Source organism: Bombus vosnesenskii, unplaced genomic scaffold, assembly GCF_011952255.1.
Source record: "Bombus vosnesenskii isolate JDL3184/JDL3185 unplaced genomic scaffold, Bvos_JDL3184-5_v1.1 scf7180000014621, whole genome shotgun sequence".
Classification (NCBI taxonomy): domain Eukaryota; kingdom Metazoa; phylum Arthropoda; class Insecta; order Hymenoptera; family Apidae; genus Bombus; species Bombus vosnesenskii.
The window spans coordinates 807,567-827,495 of record NW_022883555.1 but is presented as its reverse complement, the minus strand read 5'-3'; the positions used below and the strand labels follow the sequence as shown (position 1 = coordinate 827,495).

General features: G+C 40.5%; 1 protein-coding gene across 1 annotated transcript in view; it reads right to left on the bottom strand.

Moving 5' to 3' along the window:
- The window catches only part of LOC117240377 (paired box protein Pax-8), a 196,155-nt gene that overhangs the window by 125,128 nt on the left and 51,098 nt on the right, over window positions 1-19,929 (bottom strand). The window contains exon 3 of the mRNA XM_033506388.1: window positions 10,636-10,665. Within this exon, the coding sequence (XP_033362279.1) occupies window positions 10,636-10,665 (30 nt within the window). The remainder of the gene's footprint in view (window positions 1-10,635; window positions 10,666-19,929) is intronic.

The window sequence follows — 19,929 nt, the reverse complement described above, 5'->3', positions numbered from 1 at the left end:
TATCAAATCTCTGAGTATCTGTGGTATTATTCTCTGCTATCTTTTCCAAAGTTGACTGGTCTGAACAAAGAAGTGAATAAATCTCAGTAAATACACTGCATCTCAGAGTCATAAATAACAAACGAAGGACAATCCTTAAACGCGTTAGCGTTTGATCACACTCACAGTAAGGAGAATTTACTTGATCGTCGCCGGAAGATTAAGACGTCGAGTTTTCTCTAATTGTTTCGCAAAAACAATCACCAAGGATGATACAACTCTCCGCCTTTAGCTACATCACGTTTCGCCATGGCTACGTGTTATTTATAGGGGACGGGAATCCAAACGATTCGCCGATTAATCGGCGTTTATCTCTGTGAAACTGGAACGCGACTGGTCGCTAGGCGAGACAACGATGCATCGCGAAGAAGAATTTAAATAAGCACGATACGAAGGGGCGAGAGATCGATAACGGACTACGGGCCGACTAATAATACAGATCTACGAGCCAACTGTAGGTGAAAGTAGCCAAGGAGTCTGGAAGAAGGTGCTCGTCTATGCTAAGACGTTATATTATCCGTTAACGATCGCGATTCCATAGCAGGAACGGAAGAATCGACGCGAAGTTGATCGTATAAGCCAGATATGGAAGCTTCAATTAAGGGTCGAACTTTATATTTGCTCTGTGAAAGTGACGCTGGAGTTTCAGCTTTTCTTTTATGTCGAAGATGACATCTAATATACTGTCGCTTATAAATTTTCAGATATTTAATACACCTAGGATAGGCGTTAAATATTGCAATTGGAAGATAAGGTCGACAGTTATTAATAACGTGTACTATAAGAGGAACTAAGGATTTCATTATAAATTTACTTCAACGAATTTTATCTTATTATTATCAAAATTATATGTGTGAAACAAAGTCTGCTTTATTAATCTTCTGCAATTTGAACGCTACTTGACTCTTTCATACTTGATTACTTACTTGTAGAAATGGTGTTAATAATTTAGATACGCGATACAAAATTAAGAATTGGCACTTATCCGTAGAATTTTAATTTAAATTATATTATATAGTTATATTTAAATTATATTATATATAATTTAATTGAAATTATAAGCTATAGGAGTTAAAAAATTTGTATAAAAATTCTATGTACAGTGGAAAAAGTATACATCTCAGAGCAGCAAGAAGTAACTGATTTCGCTTTTTGCGCCGTTTAAAAGAGGACGAGCTTCTTTCAAATAAAATCAACGCGACGTATGTTGGTCAAGATGCAAAGAAGAATATTTCAACTTTACATCGAACATTTAAGCGGCTTAACTATTCACATCGGTCTTCTATAAGTCCCATCTCGGAATTGTATTGCTACATAAAATCGAATGAATTATCCGAGTAAGATCAAGTTAATAGTAAATTAAGCAGTGAGTTCGCATTACTGTCTGACTGGCGAGGTGCGCAAGAAAATAGCACTAACTTAGCACTCGACTTCCGTCGTCTCGATTTATTAATGATAATAAGCTACTTCGAAAACGGCGGAAAGAAGGGCGCACATGTACGAGCATCGTATAATTAGCACGGAGACAAGAAGAAAACACGATTATGCGTACGCCAGTCAGTCTGGCCGACGACACGTCGCGTGTCATCGATTTCCATCGAGTTCTCATGTATTACTCATACTACTATGAATTCAGTTATACGTATTTATACTAACGGGACGCGATGCATTCAAGGCGAGCCAGATCTATCGGAACGATGCTCCCTTCATTGAAAATTCACTTGTCCATCGTTTTATTTAATTAATTAAGGTAACAGGCCCTCGGTCCTTATCTTAACACTAATCTTCCTTCGGTCAACTTTTCCATACGAACCGTGTAAAGAGATTAGAGTGATCGTAGAAATTAGAGAGAAGAGTATCGTAGAGTATCGAACAGTATCGTAGAGTATCGTACAGTATCTCGTAGAATATCTACAGAGTATCTTCGAGTATCTCATGAGTATTTACCGAGTTACGCGACGAGCATTAACGAATAATTATTCCGCGATTTTATTCTGCGATTTATACTTTGTACTAACGACTTTATTATTTTGAATATATCCGACGGTTTCAACAACGAGCAATCTCGTCCTTTAAATCTCACGTACTAACTAATCCTCCACATTGGGAGAATCCTCCACATAAAGAGATTAGAGAGAGATTAGTGGTGATCTTTGCGAGGATTTGATAGGAAGATGAGGAGAAGGAAGGTTTCTCTCCAATCTACTACACACCTTGGCTGTCATAATATTCATGAAGGTAGTTACAGCGTCAAAATAACTTTCTTGTCCACAGAAATGTTTCAATGATAATGATGGATAAATAAGTTCACAGTGTACAATTCAACGAAACATACAAGCCCGTATAATGGTCTTAATGTAGAATGTAAAAAAATTCCCTTCGAAATATGAATTAATTGTCACGTTTCGTATGAAGCTAACGTAGATGTCCAAATACGTATAAATAGGAATGTATCTATCCGTGCATTTAGAGTAGGCTTTACTTCGTTATACCAAACAACGCACATTCCTTCGCATTACAACAGGCAACCGCACTTGCTTCGCAGCTTGCGCAGATACGCAAGGTACATGCCTGTACAGTGGCTGCGAAAAGTATTTGTACACCATTGCATGAATATTATACCAAGCAATTAGATCCAACTGCGATAAATATCGTTTAGTAGTATGATTATAAAAATTTCAATTTATCGAAATGAAATGTACAACCTAATTAAAAAACTGTTCATTGGAAGATAATGGTATGCGCAGTATTTCTTCTAGCTACCGTAGCTAGTTGAGCATTGCGCAGCGATGTTCACGTGGCGTCGGCAGAAAATCAGGTACCTTCTCGAGTGTAACAACGCGCTTATTCTCGGGATTAAACAAACGGCCACGAGACGTTCGAACTTTGAATTAAGTAGGACTCGCGTGTGGGTGGCGATCGTGACTTTTCGAGAGTGTGGCCTCTGGCCGCGCGAATTTATGACGAGTAACTTTGTCGAGGAAAGCGCGGCGCAAGCCAGTCGATTGCCCCGCGAAATTAATGGCACGGTAATTAGCGTGGCGGTGGTTGTTGCCTGATTGCTTTCGGGAGAGTCGTACACCGCGGTTGTTCGGTCATTTTGAGAAATGAGTCGAGAGCGGCCGTGGTTCAGGAAGTTTTTGTTGTTAATTAAATGGCGGCTTCGCGTTGAATAGATTGTGCTACGTACGCTTGATGTAAGCGGGGAGTGTTGGATTAGACGATTAGATTGATAAATCGGTGGTCAGTCGGGATTCTGTGAACGAGAATTTCTTCGATGGAATGTCAAGATTCTGTCATAACTGTATGATTTAAATCTTCCTGGCGATATTACCGGGAACTCGCTGTTTCTGTGTATTACAATATCGTTAACTTTATAAATTAGTTTCTGAATAAACGATGAATTTTTCCATAGAACAACAAGATTCCGAGTACTATAAATCTTAATACGTGATCTCTTAATATTACTTTTAGTTTTTAATTAATATCCATCCAGTTAAATGCACAGATCAAGGTACGTGTAATTTTTTGGATGATCGAACGACATCGATATTCTATATCCTTCGTTACTCAAATCAGACAAGGAATGAAATTCTTGTACGAATTCTGTAAACATCATTCGGATGATATATTCTCACGATCACAATAGAAAATCTTCTATATTAAACTTCAGAGTTTCCTTTGATTAAATTCCTAGTTACCTTTGTGACTCGATATGATCGTCGAAAGCCTAAAACTCCACGTTAATCAAATGTCTGAATCAACGCACTCGTCAAGTTTTTAAATGAATACACTCTTGAAGTGCGGAAATCTCGAAGACAGCATAGTATATGGAAATAAAGTCCAAAATCGTCCCAAAATCCAACGAGCAACCAAAATCGTTTGCAAGTTCGTTTTCGATGACCGGTATGCACCAACGATGATACCGTTGCGAAGCAAAGAGCCACACCCTTGCCCGGTGCACACATGCACCGTGCACACGCGATGGAAGTCAGCGGCAGATACACGTGACTATGTGTACGCCGCTTCACGAGTTGTACCGATTGTATCTAGGCGTCGGGACGCAGCAAGATCCACGCTGGAAAAGGGAAGAGACTGGATGGAATTCGAGGCGAAACCGCCGATTCCTGCATCGATCTTCAAGTTCTCCGTTCTCCATTCGCCGTTCGTCAGATATACGAATTCCACGACCATTCCTTTCTCCCCCTTAACGTTCCTTCAGAGAAATCCTCTGAATCGCGGATCAAAGGAAAATCGAACTATGGTAGAGCCTGGTTTATACGAACTTGTAATTTCAATTATACAATACAATCATACGGCACGAACGCGTGCTCTTATAATCAGAGCGCGGATTTTTACGCATTTGTGAAACATACGAAGGCGCAAAAAATGCGCACGACGTAACATACAAAAATATGTAAAATACCTAAAGTAAGATAATCATCGTAGTATTTAGTAGATGAAACAAATTTCCACTTAAATTCCATCTCTTTGATTATATTCGTAAAAGTATATAAAGAATGTATGGAAATCCGTTGTCTACTTGGAACTGATATTTGAATAAACGACGGCTGTTCGATTACAGGGCCACAGAAGTGGCAAATCGTTGGAAAATTGGAAATTATTCGAAAATTGTTGCAGAAATTGGAAATTATTCGAAACTATTCGAAGCGCAGAGCGCGATGGATGTGTTGAGCGAGGTAAAGATTCCGCGTTCGTTCGATCGTTTCTCCGCTGTCCGGCGTGGAATAATTTACGGGCTCGTGACGCTCGAGAAAATCGAACGGCGGAACAGAAATTACGCGGTTATCCCGTCGAAATTGGCACGACTACGGTCCGTGGCTCTTGAACGCGTGCACACACGACTATACGCGAGCGTGTCGTCGAACGGCTCCCTCCACGACGCGTGTCATTAAACCAGTATCCTAGACAACTGGCGCTGATTATTTAGCAATACAAATCATTCCGCGTGCGAGAGCTCTATCTTTCGCTCTTTCGTTTTATCCTTCTTCTACGCGTTTCCATCTGATAGTAGTTTCTTCTTCGTTCAACTCGCGTTACAAGCGAGTTTTCGCGTGCGCGGGCGTGGTACGTACCACTTACGCGCCGACGAAGAAGGAAACACACGCGGCCGTGCAGGTACACGGCGAACGTAGCCCCGTGTAAGTACGTGTGCATCAGATAGCCGAGCGGAGAAACAGTTTCGTTGATTAGCGAGCTCGTTGAACCGGCCGTATTATGTACTTTGTCGAATCGCAGAAACGCTTCGTCGAGAGACTTATGGCGGTCACAGGGCTTAAATATCCTTGCTCCGTGTCGAGAACGTCCAAACGTTGCTCCTGCACGGAACACGGGGACCTGATTCAAGTATAAGTGGGAATTTGTTGCCAATTCCGAGTGATCGTGCAATGCGATTGCTAGAATGAATGTTACTTTCTTGCAGTTTTCACGTTCTTAGTTCTTAGTTCTTGGAATTTACATTTCATTCTGAGACGGATTTTGGTGATGAGTTTATTACTCGAATAATATCTTCCACGCAAAATTGAATATAAGTTAGCTGAATCTATGTCACTTGGTTAATTCCAACGAAGTTTTAGAATTTAGAAAAGGCTCTAAAATATGACCTCGTTATCTACTTAACAAGTGCACCGTTCGTTGTGCGTGTCTTTCGATCCATTCAAACCAAATAAACAACAGCTTAAACTTTTATTAAATTCGAAGAAATTTTTTCAGAGAAACTCGACTAATCCGAAGGAGACTTTATGATGGTATGACGAGATGTATAGAACCTTCTTTCGAACTAATTTCTCAATAATTACAAGTCTTCCTAGCACGCTTGAGCCAAGTTACACGATCAACGCTCCAAAACGAATCATTTTCATCGCATTGCAGAAACATTTTCTTGAAACCAATAAACCGAGAAAACCTTTGACTCTCATAGGAAAAGCGTAATGAGCTAAGAGCATCGAAACATTCAACAGGCGTGCTGTCGAACATCTGAATTTCCGCGTGCATGACGATGATAGCTTCCAATGGAAACGCTGTTGGAGCATCAAGCTACTCGCAATACTCGTTCGATGAGTCATCTCGCGGGCAGAGAGATCGCTGGATATCGCGTTATCGCAAGGGTCGTCGGCCAGATCGATGTTATCATCGTACTAATCAGCGCGAGGGCATCCGTAGAATGAGACGAAGAAACTTTGCTTCTTCGGATGAAGCTTCCTGAATCGTTGCAGGACGTCGTCTGACAACGATAGACGAGCATCTACGATATCTTCGTCGTGAAATGGTTAACTCTCGCGATTCAATATGGCTAGATCATCTTAGACTCAGATGGTTTTAAAATAATTGACAGGAAAATTATTTAGATTGCTTATGACTTTGACCATTAGAGAATAACTTTTTAGAAACATGTCTCGCGTACAGTAGAAGGAAAAAATGACATAAATAGCAATAGAAAAAGCTTGGAAAGTATCCTAGATGCTATATGTGCGTTGGAAATGATAATAAATATCACGCAACACTTGATAATTGTAATAAAAATAAATACTGCGTAATATCTGTGCTGACCCAAATACGCATTAAATACAAATTGCTTATTAATATTTGAAAAATATTTATTTATAATTTCCAAATCTATTACTCTATTTTTCATTCTCTATATAGCAATAAAGTGTTCACGAGCGGAAATTAGATAAATTTCAATCTGCTGATACGGGTCCTCCTGACTTTGACCAGTTTACTTCGGTCTCCACTCCGGTGATTAATTCGAAGGTGAAATCAAGCATGAACCGATGGAGATATCAAGCATGTAGATACCACGGTGGACCGTGGCTTTTCGACGGCTGACCCGGAATACGTGCTCGAAATAATCATCGGCCATTAGTTTCTTCGCGCGGTCATCATTTACACGGGACCGCTATCACCGTCGACGTCCGGTGGAGTCGATCTTTCATGCTCAACGTCTTTCTCGCACTGAACGATATTTCCTTGGCACCGGCTCATTTGTATTTATTAGCCGAATCGCGTGGATGCTTGCCTTTGCTCGTATGGCACTATGTTTATGTATGTAAAAGATGGAATGTCGAATAAAACGAGGACGAGTTGTGAAGTTATCTCCAAACTGATAAGAGAGACGAAGCTTGTTTCATCAATTGAAAAGTTCAGGTTGATAGATCGCACTCTTTTTTTTGCCACAGTCATTAATTTCATCAAATTAGAATTTTCCGCAAAGTTAAGCTGAATACGTAACCTCGATTCTGTCAGAAGCATCCTCGCTATTTGTGTCGTAAATTCATCTGGTAAATTCGCGCGGTATACGCATAAAAACAGAACAACGCTACATCTCTGTTCTACATGTGTATGTTTCAAAAACCCTGTCACACTTTCTTTTTGCTACAACAATTCCTTCCACAAAGCGTCATTAATCGACGCAAACATCCGCCATTCCCCTTATCCTTGTCTCCTCGGGGGAACCTGAACAGCGCGATTGCCGGTTCGACTTAATCGAACGCGGGATCTCGCGGTATCGTCTGGAGGATTTTTAGCTGCGTCGCCGACCGACTCGTCGTATCCGATGTCATTATCCTAGGAGTAGAGATAATGGCGGCGTGGCCGCGCGAATACATGGATCGGCAGGCGAGGCATGCAGGAGCCTGGAGCCGCATTATCGCGGGATTACGTAAGCGCGGCATACGGTACGCTTGTGTGTTACGCTATAATTAGGACCGGCCTGGCATAACCGCGAGCCGCCGCCGTCCAGCGCAAATACGCCCGCCGTGTAATCCGCGTCCGTACTAGCGGCCAACGATAAACCTTAACGGGGGATGAGTCCTCCGCCGTCGAGATACGAACAAAAACCAACCAGCCACGTTCGATAGATAACTAGAGAGAAAGAAAAAGAGAGAGAGAGAGAGAGAAAGAGTGGCGGGGACGGTGAAAGGGTTTTGCTTTGACGAAACGTTGTAGACAGTATGGTGAGTCTTGGTGAGTACATATAGCGATATAGTGTAACAGATTTTTTCCTACGATTTAAGATATTGTATTTTAGCGGAAGCGTTTAGCGTTTGCTTTATGAACTGACGCATCCCTCAACTCCTAGATCGGTGTATATGAAATATCATTTTTTTAAGCATCGTTTTTTTTAAGCATTAAATATCGTACCTTCGATTAGAGGAATTTATCCGAAACGATCGACATATGCGTGAACGAACTTTCATTTGTTTCATCATCGCGAATGCTTCGTAGAATTTGTCCACTCTGTATCTACCGATATTTTGTAAGTTATCCGACAATTTCTAAAAAATGTCCACCGATAGCGCCGTAACATTCCAGTCTGCCCACTAAATATCACAAATCGAGGCGCGAATCAATTGAAAAAGATGTACGTACACACGCAGACCGACTACAACACAATCGTAACGCCATAAATCAAAGCGATGCGAGAGGCCCTAACCAGGCGTCTCCAATAAATTAATAACCTGGCGCGGACCTCGGGGTTACGTCAGGGTTGCGCGAGTTGGCCGCGCGCGCCTGCAAGTGGCGAAAATCAAGATCTCGCGGTTCTCGTTCCCGACGTACGCTTGATTAATACCCAGATGTAATTACTGGCCGGGAGGAAGGGTGCACGCGAGCCAAAGAGAAAAGGGCAGGCTCACGCCAACGACGTCCGAACGACCTAACACACAGAGAGGAATATCTTCGAGTGCAACGAAGACAAAGTGATACGATCTACCAAAGGTGGCCAAAGAGGAAAGACGAGGAAGAAAAGGAGGAGGTAGAAGGGCGGAGAAGGTGGAGGCTGTTAAGCTGCCGAGGGAACGAAATCCTGACAGATTTCATCGTGGGCTGACGTAAACAATTTGCGAATGTAAATACCTGTTGAATATTGAGCGCGCCGGCTCCAAGAGAGAGAGCTCGAGGGGCCTCACACCTTACGGCCCGTTTACCCTTTAAACTTGTGATTACCTCCACCATCTTCCACCTACCGCGGTTCGCACACTACTTGCTGCGACGTACGTGTGTGCAGCGTACGTAGGAACATGGAATCGTTTCCACGTCATCGGCATAAATTATACGCGAACATTGTGCTGCCACGCCGGATCCGCGGCGCTCGACGTGGATCGCGAACCTATCCGTCCGCATCGCGCGATTCGCAGGCGCGATCGAGAGCCTCGATAAACAAGCGAGAACCCTTATTCGAAAAGAAACGACGACGGTGGGACCGGCGGCGTTGGGCTCCGGGTCGCTTCGTGAAATTACGTGCTGCGTGATCACTCGGTGGGTTCTGACGTTTTGTGCTGGCAGTTTCCGCGCTTTCCCAGTGATTGCTTTCGGCTCTCTTTTAGCCAGAGGAATTTTGCTGCCGAGGTGTAATTGTAATTTTGATTGCGAAATTTTCAGACATTTTTGAGTGATAACTTAGATTTGGCAAGAAGCATTGTATACCGCTGAAGTGTATAAACGAGTTTCTATTATTTTGTTTCCTCGAATTGACCGTAGGCTTAGTTACTTTTAACGAAAGCGTAGAAACGGTATTCGAAGGAAACTCCATCTTTGTAGATGAAATACCTTCGTTTCTTGATATACGTCAGTTTTAGGTTTATCTTTTTAGAAGATGATACCTGTATGTAGAATTTGATATCTTTCGGTTTCTTCTAGTTTCGCTTCCAGTTTCTATATTCACTTGGGATGTTTCTGAAAGGATGCGACATAATCGACTATCTCCAATTTCAATACTAATTCGCATATCCGTTAAAAATAAACCAAGCTCGCATTAATCTGTTCGAATAATAATCCAGTCCGGTATACATCCCATTCCATAGTTGTTTCAATTTCAAAACGCAATGTTATACTGATTTCTGTGCACGATATGCTCGTGACAAATGAGGCTATATCAATTCAGTAGCAAGCACACGAGCACGAATGTGTAAAAATCGGGGGAAAAATAATTAATTCAAGACGCGCGATTAATAACTCAGTCACCGAACTCGGTTCATCCCGTCGAAACGAGTCGCAGCGGTAATTTATCGATACTGAAATTAAGGCTGTTTGCCAATTAGATCGCGGTCACGGAAGTTACGCGTTTCAGTTGATAAGGACGCGTGTGAAGATAATTGCTTATTTCTGTAGATCGATCGCCAACCCGATAGAGTAGCAGACGCGTCCGATAAGCGATTCACCGCGCATTTAATTATAACGGGACCGGTGATAACGGTACGGGCGTGTCAACGCCGAACTTAGGCGCTGATCGGGTAGACAGGGCGTTGATTTTATATTGTTCGTCGTGATTTAGGAGTCTAAGATAAGAGAGATAAGATTACTTTTCAGCAGCATTCTTCTCTACATAATTTTCAGCGATTTGCGTATTCGAGATGTTGTATAGATAATACCGACTTTATGATCCAGCGTTGCTGCATGATAGCGTATTTAGAGACCGCTTACGATCGAAGATATTGTGTTTTAATTTATGCGTCAGTATTTAAAATCCAATTCATCGTCGTTCTCCGCAATTAAATTTATCGACTAGATCTTACTGTCGTCGTTGACAATTTATATATTTAAAAAGAAGTAGGAAGATATTATGTTTCGACTCACCGTCCTGGTTCATCCCGTGACCGCCGTCATCTGTTCAAAAAAAAAAGAAAACAAAAGAATTACATCATTAGAATGTAGAATCGGTGCCAGTGGGGGTCTTAATTCGTTCTTTTTCAATGGGTCTTTTCAAGTTCTGCGTTCATGGGTCTTTACTTAAAAACGTGCACCATAGAAAGGCAGACAAGGTCGTGAAATTCCTTCCAACCAGCCATCGACTGAATTTCTCTTCATTCTTTCGCCATGCAAATTCATACTTTTCACAGCCTGTGTAGCGCTCTACGTTGAAAAATTTCAATCACTGCAAGTGTATTAACTTCTACAGTTTAATCGTGAAAATATAGCAAATACATTGTACAATTTATATTTCAATTACTCTAAATGTATAAACATTGTACACAGTACACGAACATTTTAATCATGACGGTATACCAAGAGCATAATTAACACTATAAATCTCAGCTACCAGTCGAGTGTTCCAAAAAAGTCAATTCTCCCTGTCGAGAATCCAAAGCATTCGCCTAGTTGATACAGCGATTCAAGGTTGTCTCGAAGTTCGACGCGAGTATCTAGTAAAAAAGAGAGATACTTCTAAGGTTGCACGTTGCAGATCACGAGAACTTGCAACGATAGCAGACTGCAGAGTCGAGCTGCAACCTATTTGTACTGGCGGCTGGTATCGCGGCATCGCGCTGTGTTCCTTTATTTAACCCCATAAATAACCGGCCGCTATCTCAACCCCGAACGTTTCCTCCGCTAAATACGAACACAGACGCGGCTGGCGAAATATTACGTGCTGCCAGTCACTCCGTTACGGGGTTGCCACGATGGGAATCCCCGCGAGGGCATCTCACCAGCCAAAGAATTCCTCGCCATACTTCCCTTTTTCCTTTTTTCTTACTCACGGTGTTAGAAGAGCATCGTCCTTTCCAATAAAATCACTCGAGACGTTCCTTCTTCGTATGAGTTGAAGCGTTTAAAAGAGAAATAGATATTACATCCTCGCTGAGATAAATCTTGATTAGGAGTTATGGTTGGAGTTGTGGAAAGTGTTGAATTGGAACGAGTTTATTAGATTAATACACGTAAGATGTCGTCTCCTCGGAATAGCTCGATAGATTTCTCTTTTATTGGCAATTATCAACCACGTTAACGAAGATGAAATTTGCTGTATCATCTCTATACACTCGACGTTAAGGAGATTTAAAATTTTTTTGATTAAAAATCGAAATTTCAATATCATCCATTAAATTTCTACGTCAATTATCAGCCTCTTTGAGGAAGCAGGAATTTTCCACAGGTTAAGTATATTTAATATACCCGGAAGATTTGTAATAAAAATATCAAAATTTCAATATCGTTCATTGAAGTTCCACGTCAATTATCGACCACTTTGAGGAAGCAGGAATTTTCTACAGGTTTCGTATATTTAATATATCCGGAAGATTTGTAACAAAAATATCAAAATCTCAATATCACCTAGATTAGACAGAGGTCTAGATCAATTATCAACTACTCTAAAGAAGACAATTTCCGATGGTTCACGGATATTCAGTATTCAGGTGATCAAACAGTATCAAAATCTCGTTATTTGTCGTCACGAATAAATAGAATATTTATTAAGAAGGACAATTTTCATCCCTTATCATTAACATCTACCCCTTCTAAAGAAAGTAGTATGAAAGTAATATTCCAAACGAGCCAATTTAACTTTCCAAGTGAAACATTCTATAGCAAACAAATGAACAAATAAGGTGGATCGTAAATGGGGAAAAATTTGCAGCTATACTTCCACATTGCGTTACGTCTCTCATAACTCGTCGATGGTTTCCCGTTTCGAGCAACAAAACACCATGAACTGTGTACGCTTCCTTAAGCGCGAGTTATGAAATGAACTTGTTAATTTCAGGGGGCGTTGAGTACCAGGGGCAGGTTCTACAACGTTGCGTGCATCGTCGTATTCCTTCAAAGAGGCGGACAGTTTCGATGCATATGAAATTAATGTTCGAACGTAGGATTTAATATCTCATGGCGGACGTCGAGTGTCTCCACACTTGGCGACATGTTACGCTGCTTTCGAACGAGCTGATTCCAACGAACTAGCGCTAGATAATGCAGCACCAGAGATATTTTTCTGTGCCAGGCGCGAATTTTATTTGTGAAAATGAACTGTTTTCTTTGCAAGTTTACATGTATGAAGAAACGTGTGGTGAGTAAGGGTGAATGTGAATAACGGTGAGCAGCTTTAGGTGAGTGAGAGTTTCGCGTTTTTAAATAACAAAGCGGGTAGAGCTTGTTTCTAACGAGTCGCGAGAGAACGAGTTTCGGCGGAGAGAGAAACTAAGCTTGCTTGAAAAAAATCGAATTTTTGTTAATCGCCGTGCATTAATTACGCTTACGTAACAGCTGTTTCAAGTATCTTCTACGATAACATTAATACTATGATTGTTATCCTTTAATTACGTATTTATTACCTTTTTTCGCAGGAATATTTCCCATCGAATAGGATTTTCTAAAATTACTCGCAAAATGTTTCTTAGCAAATGGAAACACCTCTTGACTCAACTAGTTAAAACTACCTTTTCACTATCTTTATTACTGTTCCATAAGAAGACAGTCCATAAAAGAGCAACCATTACACATTTCCTGTATTTTAACTAAATAAATATATACCATAGAGATCTCTCTCTTAAATTTCTGGTGGATGGCGTAAAGGATTAATAAAATGGAAGCGAAAAATTGCTGTTGCCCGTCAAATATATTTGGAATAAGGCAAAGACATGATCGCTCGCAGATAACTCGTGAAACCGTTAATAACTAATTCGCTCGCGATCGCGTCCGCTTATTTATACCGGTCGGGGGAGAGTCGGAAAATTCGAATTCGTCTTTGATCGACGGTTTACCCAGAGTTTATTTATCGTTACGTTTCGTGTTTCAAGGCGGTGACAATGTCTCGAGGCAAAACAACAACATGAGTCGCTCTCGATTCGCATCGTCCTCTGATCCATGTGCCGCTACGAATCCATAACGAAATCACCAAATGATTACAACTTCCATACGACCAAAATTTAAAGGAAACAAATCACAAAAGCGTCACTTTTCAGTTTCTCCTCCGTTACATATTAACCACGTATTAATCGCCATAAAAATTTCTCTCTCGAATTCATAATCGAATCGCCAGGTAATGACAATTTTGCAACCACGAACGCATGGTCGATGGATAGATTACAAAGTCGCGGACAAGGCGATAGGATCTCGTCCTTAAAGTATATAATTCCATGCGGTGGTCACCGCGTACCTACGCTCTGGTATTAATTACAAATTAATGCAACTAGATAACCGCAAAGCCATTAGAGATAATCGAAGTCGGATCGGTGCTGCGGCCGGTCGATTCGCAATTAAAACATTGTCGCGGCGGTGGTCGACGCGAGAGAATCGTGAAACGAACGAAAAATTCACGGTGAGGTACGGGAACCCAATTTATGCTCCGCGGCGAGCCACGATTTTTCCGCGCACGACTAATTAAGCGCGGTGTCCGCTCGTTAAGGATGTACTTCGAGTATGCTGCCCCTATCGATACTAATTGCTTGCAGGGGAAATGCACAGATGGAAAATTCTAGCTGTAGCTTTCTTCCTACCTTTCGATTCTGCCGTTTTAAGCAAGTCTAAACTATTACACATATATTATCTTTTAATCGAATAGATGCCTAAGTGGAGCGATATACTCGTGGTTCATAGTTCAGAGTTTCGTCTTTCTCTTTTTGTGGAAGAAATATTAATATTAATTTATCGATAACTATTTTATTTCATTATACTTATTTAATTATAATTTATTAACTTTTTAATATGCTTCTTAATATACTTCTTAATTCAATAAATCAAGTGATATACTTGGTTTAGATATATACGAGCTTTTTTCCTTTTCCTGAAAGAAGAACGTTATTTTCTAATTCACTAAGAGGAACGATACCACTTGGTTTAAATAATTTAAAGGATAATTTGAAGGAATTCTTCAAGACGCTACAATATCTACGAAAAATAAATAGACTAGTTCACTCTGCTGACTCTAACGAATGAAAATGAACTTTCGTGTAATCGAATTATTAATTTCGTCATAGAAACTGTGAGAAGGAATAGATAAAATAAGGAAATCGGTGAATTCCCGATCGAGACATTGAATTATGGTCTTTGTCCGTCAGTATCGAGACGATCTTCCAACGTGGCGCTCATCATTGGCCGCAAAGACGAACGATATCGATCTCCGACGATCGAGATATAGGTACAATGGCCCGAGGTGGTCCCGCATGATCAATTTAATTCGAATAGCTGAGACGTCGCTCAGCGTGAGACGACAAATATTTAGAATTGCATCAACAATGTTTTCGAGCTTTGATTAACGTTAACGTCAGCGAATGCAATTAGTATCAGCCGCGATACGATTGCCTGATAAATCGATTGGCTGATGAGAACGGATCACGAGCGGCGATTATTGTCGTTTAAACACATAAGCGATCGATCACACCGCTACAACATCCAGAGCAACTGATGTTACAGCTTAGACGTTATTAAAATTCATTTAACCATTTTATTTCCTACCGTCTATGTAAATCTTCTGTTTCAACAAAGTAATTGCGACTGGTACTATTAAATCGATGGTATATGTAAAAAAATTACGTTAATGAATCATGCTGTTCACGCTTGAATACATAAAATGTGGAATAGCAGCGAAGTTATGTTTGCCTGTAACCAACAAGAATGTCGAGGCGACAATTACAATTCTAAAAGAAAAAGATAAGATGAAATCGTCGTTCCAAAGACATCTCCAAATTAATATACTCCAATAGAATTACGAATCTTGACGAATCCCTAGAAATAGAAATCTTTCTGAAATCTTTTTCTCAAAGCCCTAAATAAGCTCTCTCACGATCAACAAGAAGAATAATAGTCCAAACGCTCGAATGCGTTATCAACGCGACAATTATATCAGCGCAAGAAAAGAACACGTAAACGATGATTGTGAAATAGATTGTGAATAGGAACAAAGTTGATGGCGAGTAGACTCGCGAGTGCCACACGCGCGTGTGGTCTCCGAACTGATCCCGGCCCTCTCTGTCAAATACTTGATATCATTAGATTTAACGACCCCTCCTGGATGCCTCTTTTCCTCCGTTCCCTCCCCCGTACGGGGCCGTTCACCACGGGCCATGCCGCGTTAGCGGCTGCTGCCACGGCGGCAGCCTTTCATCTTCCTTAACCAGCGCCACTCTCTTCAGCGTCCGGAACGACTATATACGTGTACGCGACTCGACCACGACGAGAGTCCACCAAGCGACGGCTGGTTCCGGAGAACTACTGCTTCACCGTGCTCTTTGTGAGCGCATTTGCGCGTCTATACAGGGTGGTTTCGTCGAATTCGTCATTTTACATCAGAGATCCTCTAGCTCGTCGATATTTCGTCGTTAACGATAGAAACAAATACGGATCGATATTATTTTTCGATATGTTCGGTGAAATTGGAACTATCAAAGTGGTTGAAAGTATTCGTGATTTTTCGTGGTAATTTTATAGATTTATAATAATACGATCTTCCGGAGATTTGTACCGGGTATCTTTTCGTGTAATTTTTCATTTGATGTTTGTGATACAGGTTTTACGTTCTACTTGATAGTTCTCTTTTTGTGTGTTAGAAATAGCCATTTGATTTCTTAAAGGAGCGTGTGTAATTTATTTTAAACAAATAACAATATTTGCTTTTAAGTGAATAATTGAGGATAATACTACTTGTCAGTGGAAATAATAACTTTGACTGATTCATTAATCACTAGAATAATTCGCCTAGACTTTTTATGCCTGAAAATTTGTCGAGAATTCTTGGAAGGATGACAATCATAGAAGATGGATAATAGAATGGTAATTAGAGGTATTTCATGGTTACACGTCGATTCGGCTAGGAAGAAAATGTGGAAGAGCCAACAGTACGTAGTACTTTATCGCGTCATATTTAATATAGAGAGTCTATTTCATAAATTAAAAACGTTTGAAAACGAAATACAAGGAAAATCGTAACAGGACAAACTAATAAGAATAAGAAATAGCAATAATAAAACAGCAAATGTAGGTGAAGGTAATCCAACATGCTGTCTGCCATTAATGGAATTGCTTAAGTGTTGGCAACGTATCCAAAAAACAAACTAAATGTTAAAGAACAAAGAAGGATATGTATATGACCATTCACAAGAATCAATGATCCCATTTTACTCGTCCGAATTACCAACAGCTGCGAGACAGCTTCTCAATGACTATTCCCATGAGTCACGCGTTATCGAACGAATTTTTCATGGCGAAGTAGGTGAACCAGACGCGACAAGCACACCGTGTATACGTATACGTGTGCTCGAAAAGATCGTTGCCGTGGAACTCGGAGCAACTTCAGCTAACTCGATTGTTCCGTTCGGAACAAGGAGGCCTTTCACGCGGCTCTTGTTCTGGCGGTCTTTGATGAAGGATCGGCACGTATCGCCCGGGCTCGATGTCCCGCGAGGATAAGATTCAATTAAGTCGATATCGATGCGGGGATAAGCAACCCCGGATAACAGGCTCCTTTACGTAGCAGCGTGTCATTACGGTTTAATGAAGAGATTTTAGAGGAATCACTGTTTCTGCTCGAGAAAACGACAAATCTTTTGCTATAATTGTAAATGACGATGGACGAGGAAAAGGAGATTAGATATCTTGAGGAGATTTATTCCAAATTTAGTTTGTGGAAAACTTCCACTTTTCCTCTCTATCAGCCAAAAATGTAGCCATTAATGATGACTACATACGATTACGTTGAAAAATTGGATTTTGTTGCAGGAGATTGAGACTTTTAAGAAGGAAATTTATTTAATATATATATTTTATACATATTGTTTGTAATTATTGGGAGACTGTTTCTAGGATTCGATGATTTGTAGACCGAGTGAAAGAGAGTTTCGAATTGGTAATTGTACATGAGCCATTTAGAAATTATATCGATACTTTCCACCTCTGAAATAATTTGTTGTTATATATGACGTGTCGATAAATACGCTTACAGAATAAGTTTTCTGTGTTTTAAGAATTGAACGTTAGTATTGTACCTGTATAAATAATTGTCACGTTTCTCTACTTATCGATTCAGATAATCCATCGACACAAGTTCCCAGCGACTAATCGTAAAGAAACTGGCGAGGACGCGCGAAGTCTCCGTGAATTTTACATAGATTTAGCACGAATGAGAACAGAAACATTTGTTAGCCGAAAATTACGAGTCCTACCGGGAAGATTACAGGGCTTCGCCGAACGGAAAACTTAAATCTCATCAGGATGAGAAAAAAAACGCGTATCAAAACCGTCCCTTTGCCAGTCGCGAAATTAATAAATCCATAAACCTGAACGCGGCAATTTTCCTCGACAGACGATCAGCCTCTATCGAGCGGGACAATTGCGCCGTAAATCATCTCTGGTATCGGGCTAATTGACAAATAAATCGCGTCCGAAAGTGGATCCATTCGTCTTCCACGAAGACGTATAACGTCGATCGTAAAATCTCCTCCTCTTATACCGCTCGGAGAGCGCCGTGCACAGAGACTCGTCCACGTAAACTGGGAACAAGGTCGATTTTCTGCGGGGAAAGAGTTATTCCCGCGGCACACGATCGAACGTATTCCTGAATTCCAAGTTGACTCAGCGAACACGGTGCACCGTCATCGCGAAAGATCGTGCTGGAAGAGCAACGTGGACGAAGATTTATCGTGGCTTTCCGCGAAGCACGTGCCCCCAGCTTTTTGCCTGCTACAACATTCCTATTGACTTGGAATCAAGCGAAAAATATGACCGCGTTATTAGCTGTCGCTACGTCGCGATCGAAAGTAAAAAGCTTGAAAGTGCCTATTCGATCGAATAGCGCTGTTGACCCGTGCCCGCGAATTATTGTATGACGTTTCTTACATACTATGTTGCTGTTTGCTTTTTATCGTACATGATCACACAGCATCGAATGAAATTTTTATTGTCTCTTTATCGTCTTTTACGTGAACGTCAGAAACATTTGTTAGCCCAAAATTACGAGTTCTCCGGGATGATTACAGAGCTTTGCCGAACAGAGATCTTAAATCTCGCCGTGACTTTTTATTTGTTGTATAATATTCTGAAGAAATTTTAATTGGGCGATAATATCTATCTATCAAATTTTCTTATCATATTTCCAATGTCGAACGATGTCTTTTGGTTATTTTATGATCCTAAAAGTTACACGATTTGACGTTATTTTATTCATAAGTATTCATATTCAGTCTCGTTGTTTTCGCTGTAACAAGAACAATCCTACTCCTTTCAAACAATAAGACACGGCTTTTGCACGATTTTTAATTATAGCGTCCATGCGTTCTCAAATTTCGAAAGCTTCTCAATAGGATAGCTATTTTGAGAGAAGTTGATAAGTTCGAGAAATAGATTTCCCTTTACGCGAAACCGTTGGAACATCGAAGGATAAAATGCAATAGGATTGGGAAAACCGTATTACAAAATGAAATTGTACGCCTTCGTTATCAGAACACAAATTTCTACGATAAAGTTATCCTCGTATTTATGAGATTCAAGTTAGAGGAAGGTGCATATACGTACATGTATACCGAACGTTTAAGTCGATCTTAAATATAAATTTACCTGCGTATGGAAAAATGCTTGGATAAAATAGTGGAAGTTGTGGCAAAGAGCAGAAGAAATTTAGATTGCAACGTAGTAGAAGAAAGAACAAGTTGTAGGGAAAGGAATGTGAGGAATGTCCAGAAGTGTGTTGATACACAGAGGCAGGCGAAGAACCAGTATACAAGTGTCGGCATCACCCGTGGCTCGTTTTTATAGGGTGGACGTCGACTCGACAACGCGGACAAGAAGAAGACCAATTACCGTGATGAAACATTAACCTGGCGACTTGCACGTCGTACCGAAACTCGTTTGTCCCGCTAATCGACGAATAAAATTGTCATGAACTCATCTATATCGATTTCATTGAAGGACTAATGCTCAACGAGAAGAAATTTATTCCTACAAGTTCTATCAGAGTCCCAAAAAATGTGGCAGATTCATGAGCCATATTAAAGTATATTTAAAATTAATGAGAAGTAAAATCGCAAGAAATTGTCTTCGTCTTATGAAATTCCGTTTCGTGAATTCTATAAAAACAATTATAATATATATAATAAAAATGATTTATAATAAAAAAAATATTTGACGCAGAAAATAATTGAATATACTTACAATTAATTAAAACTA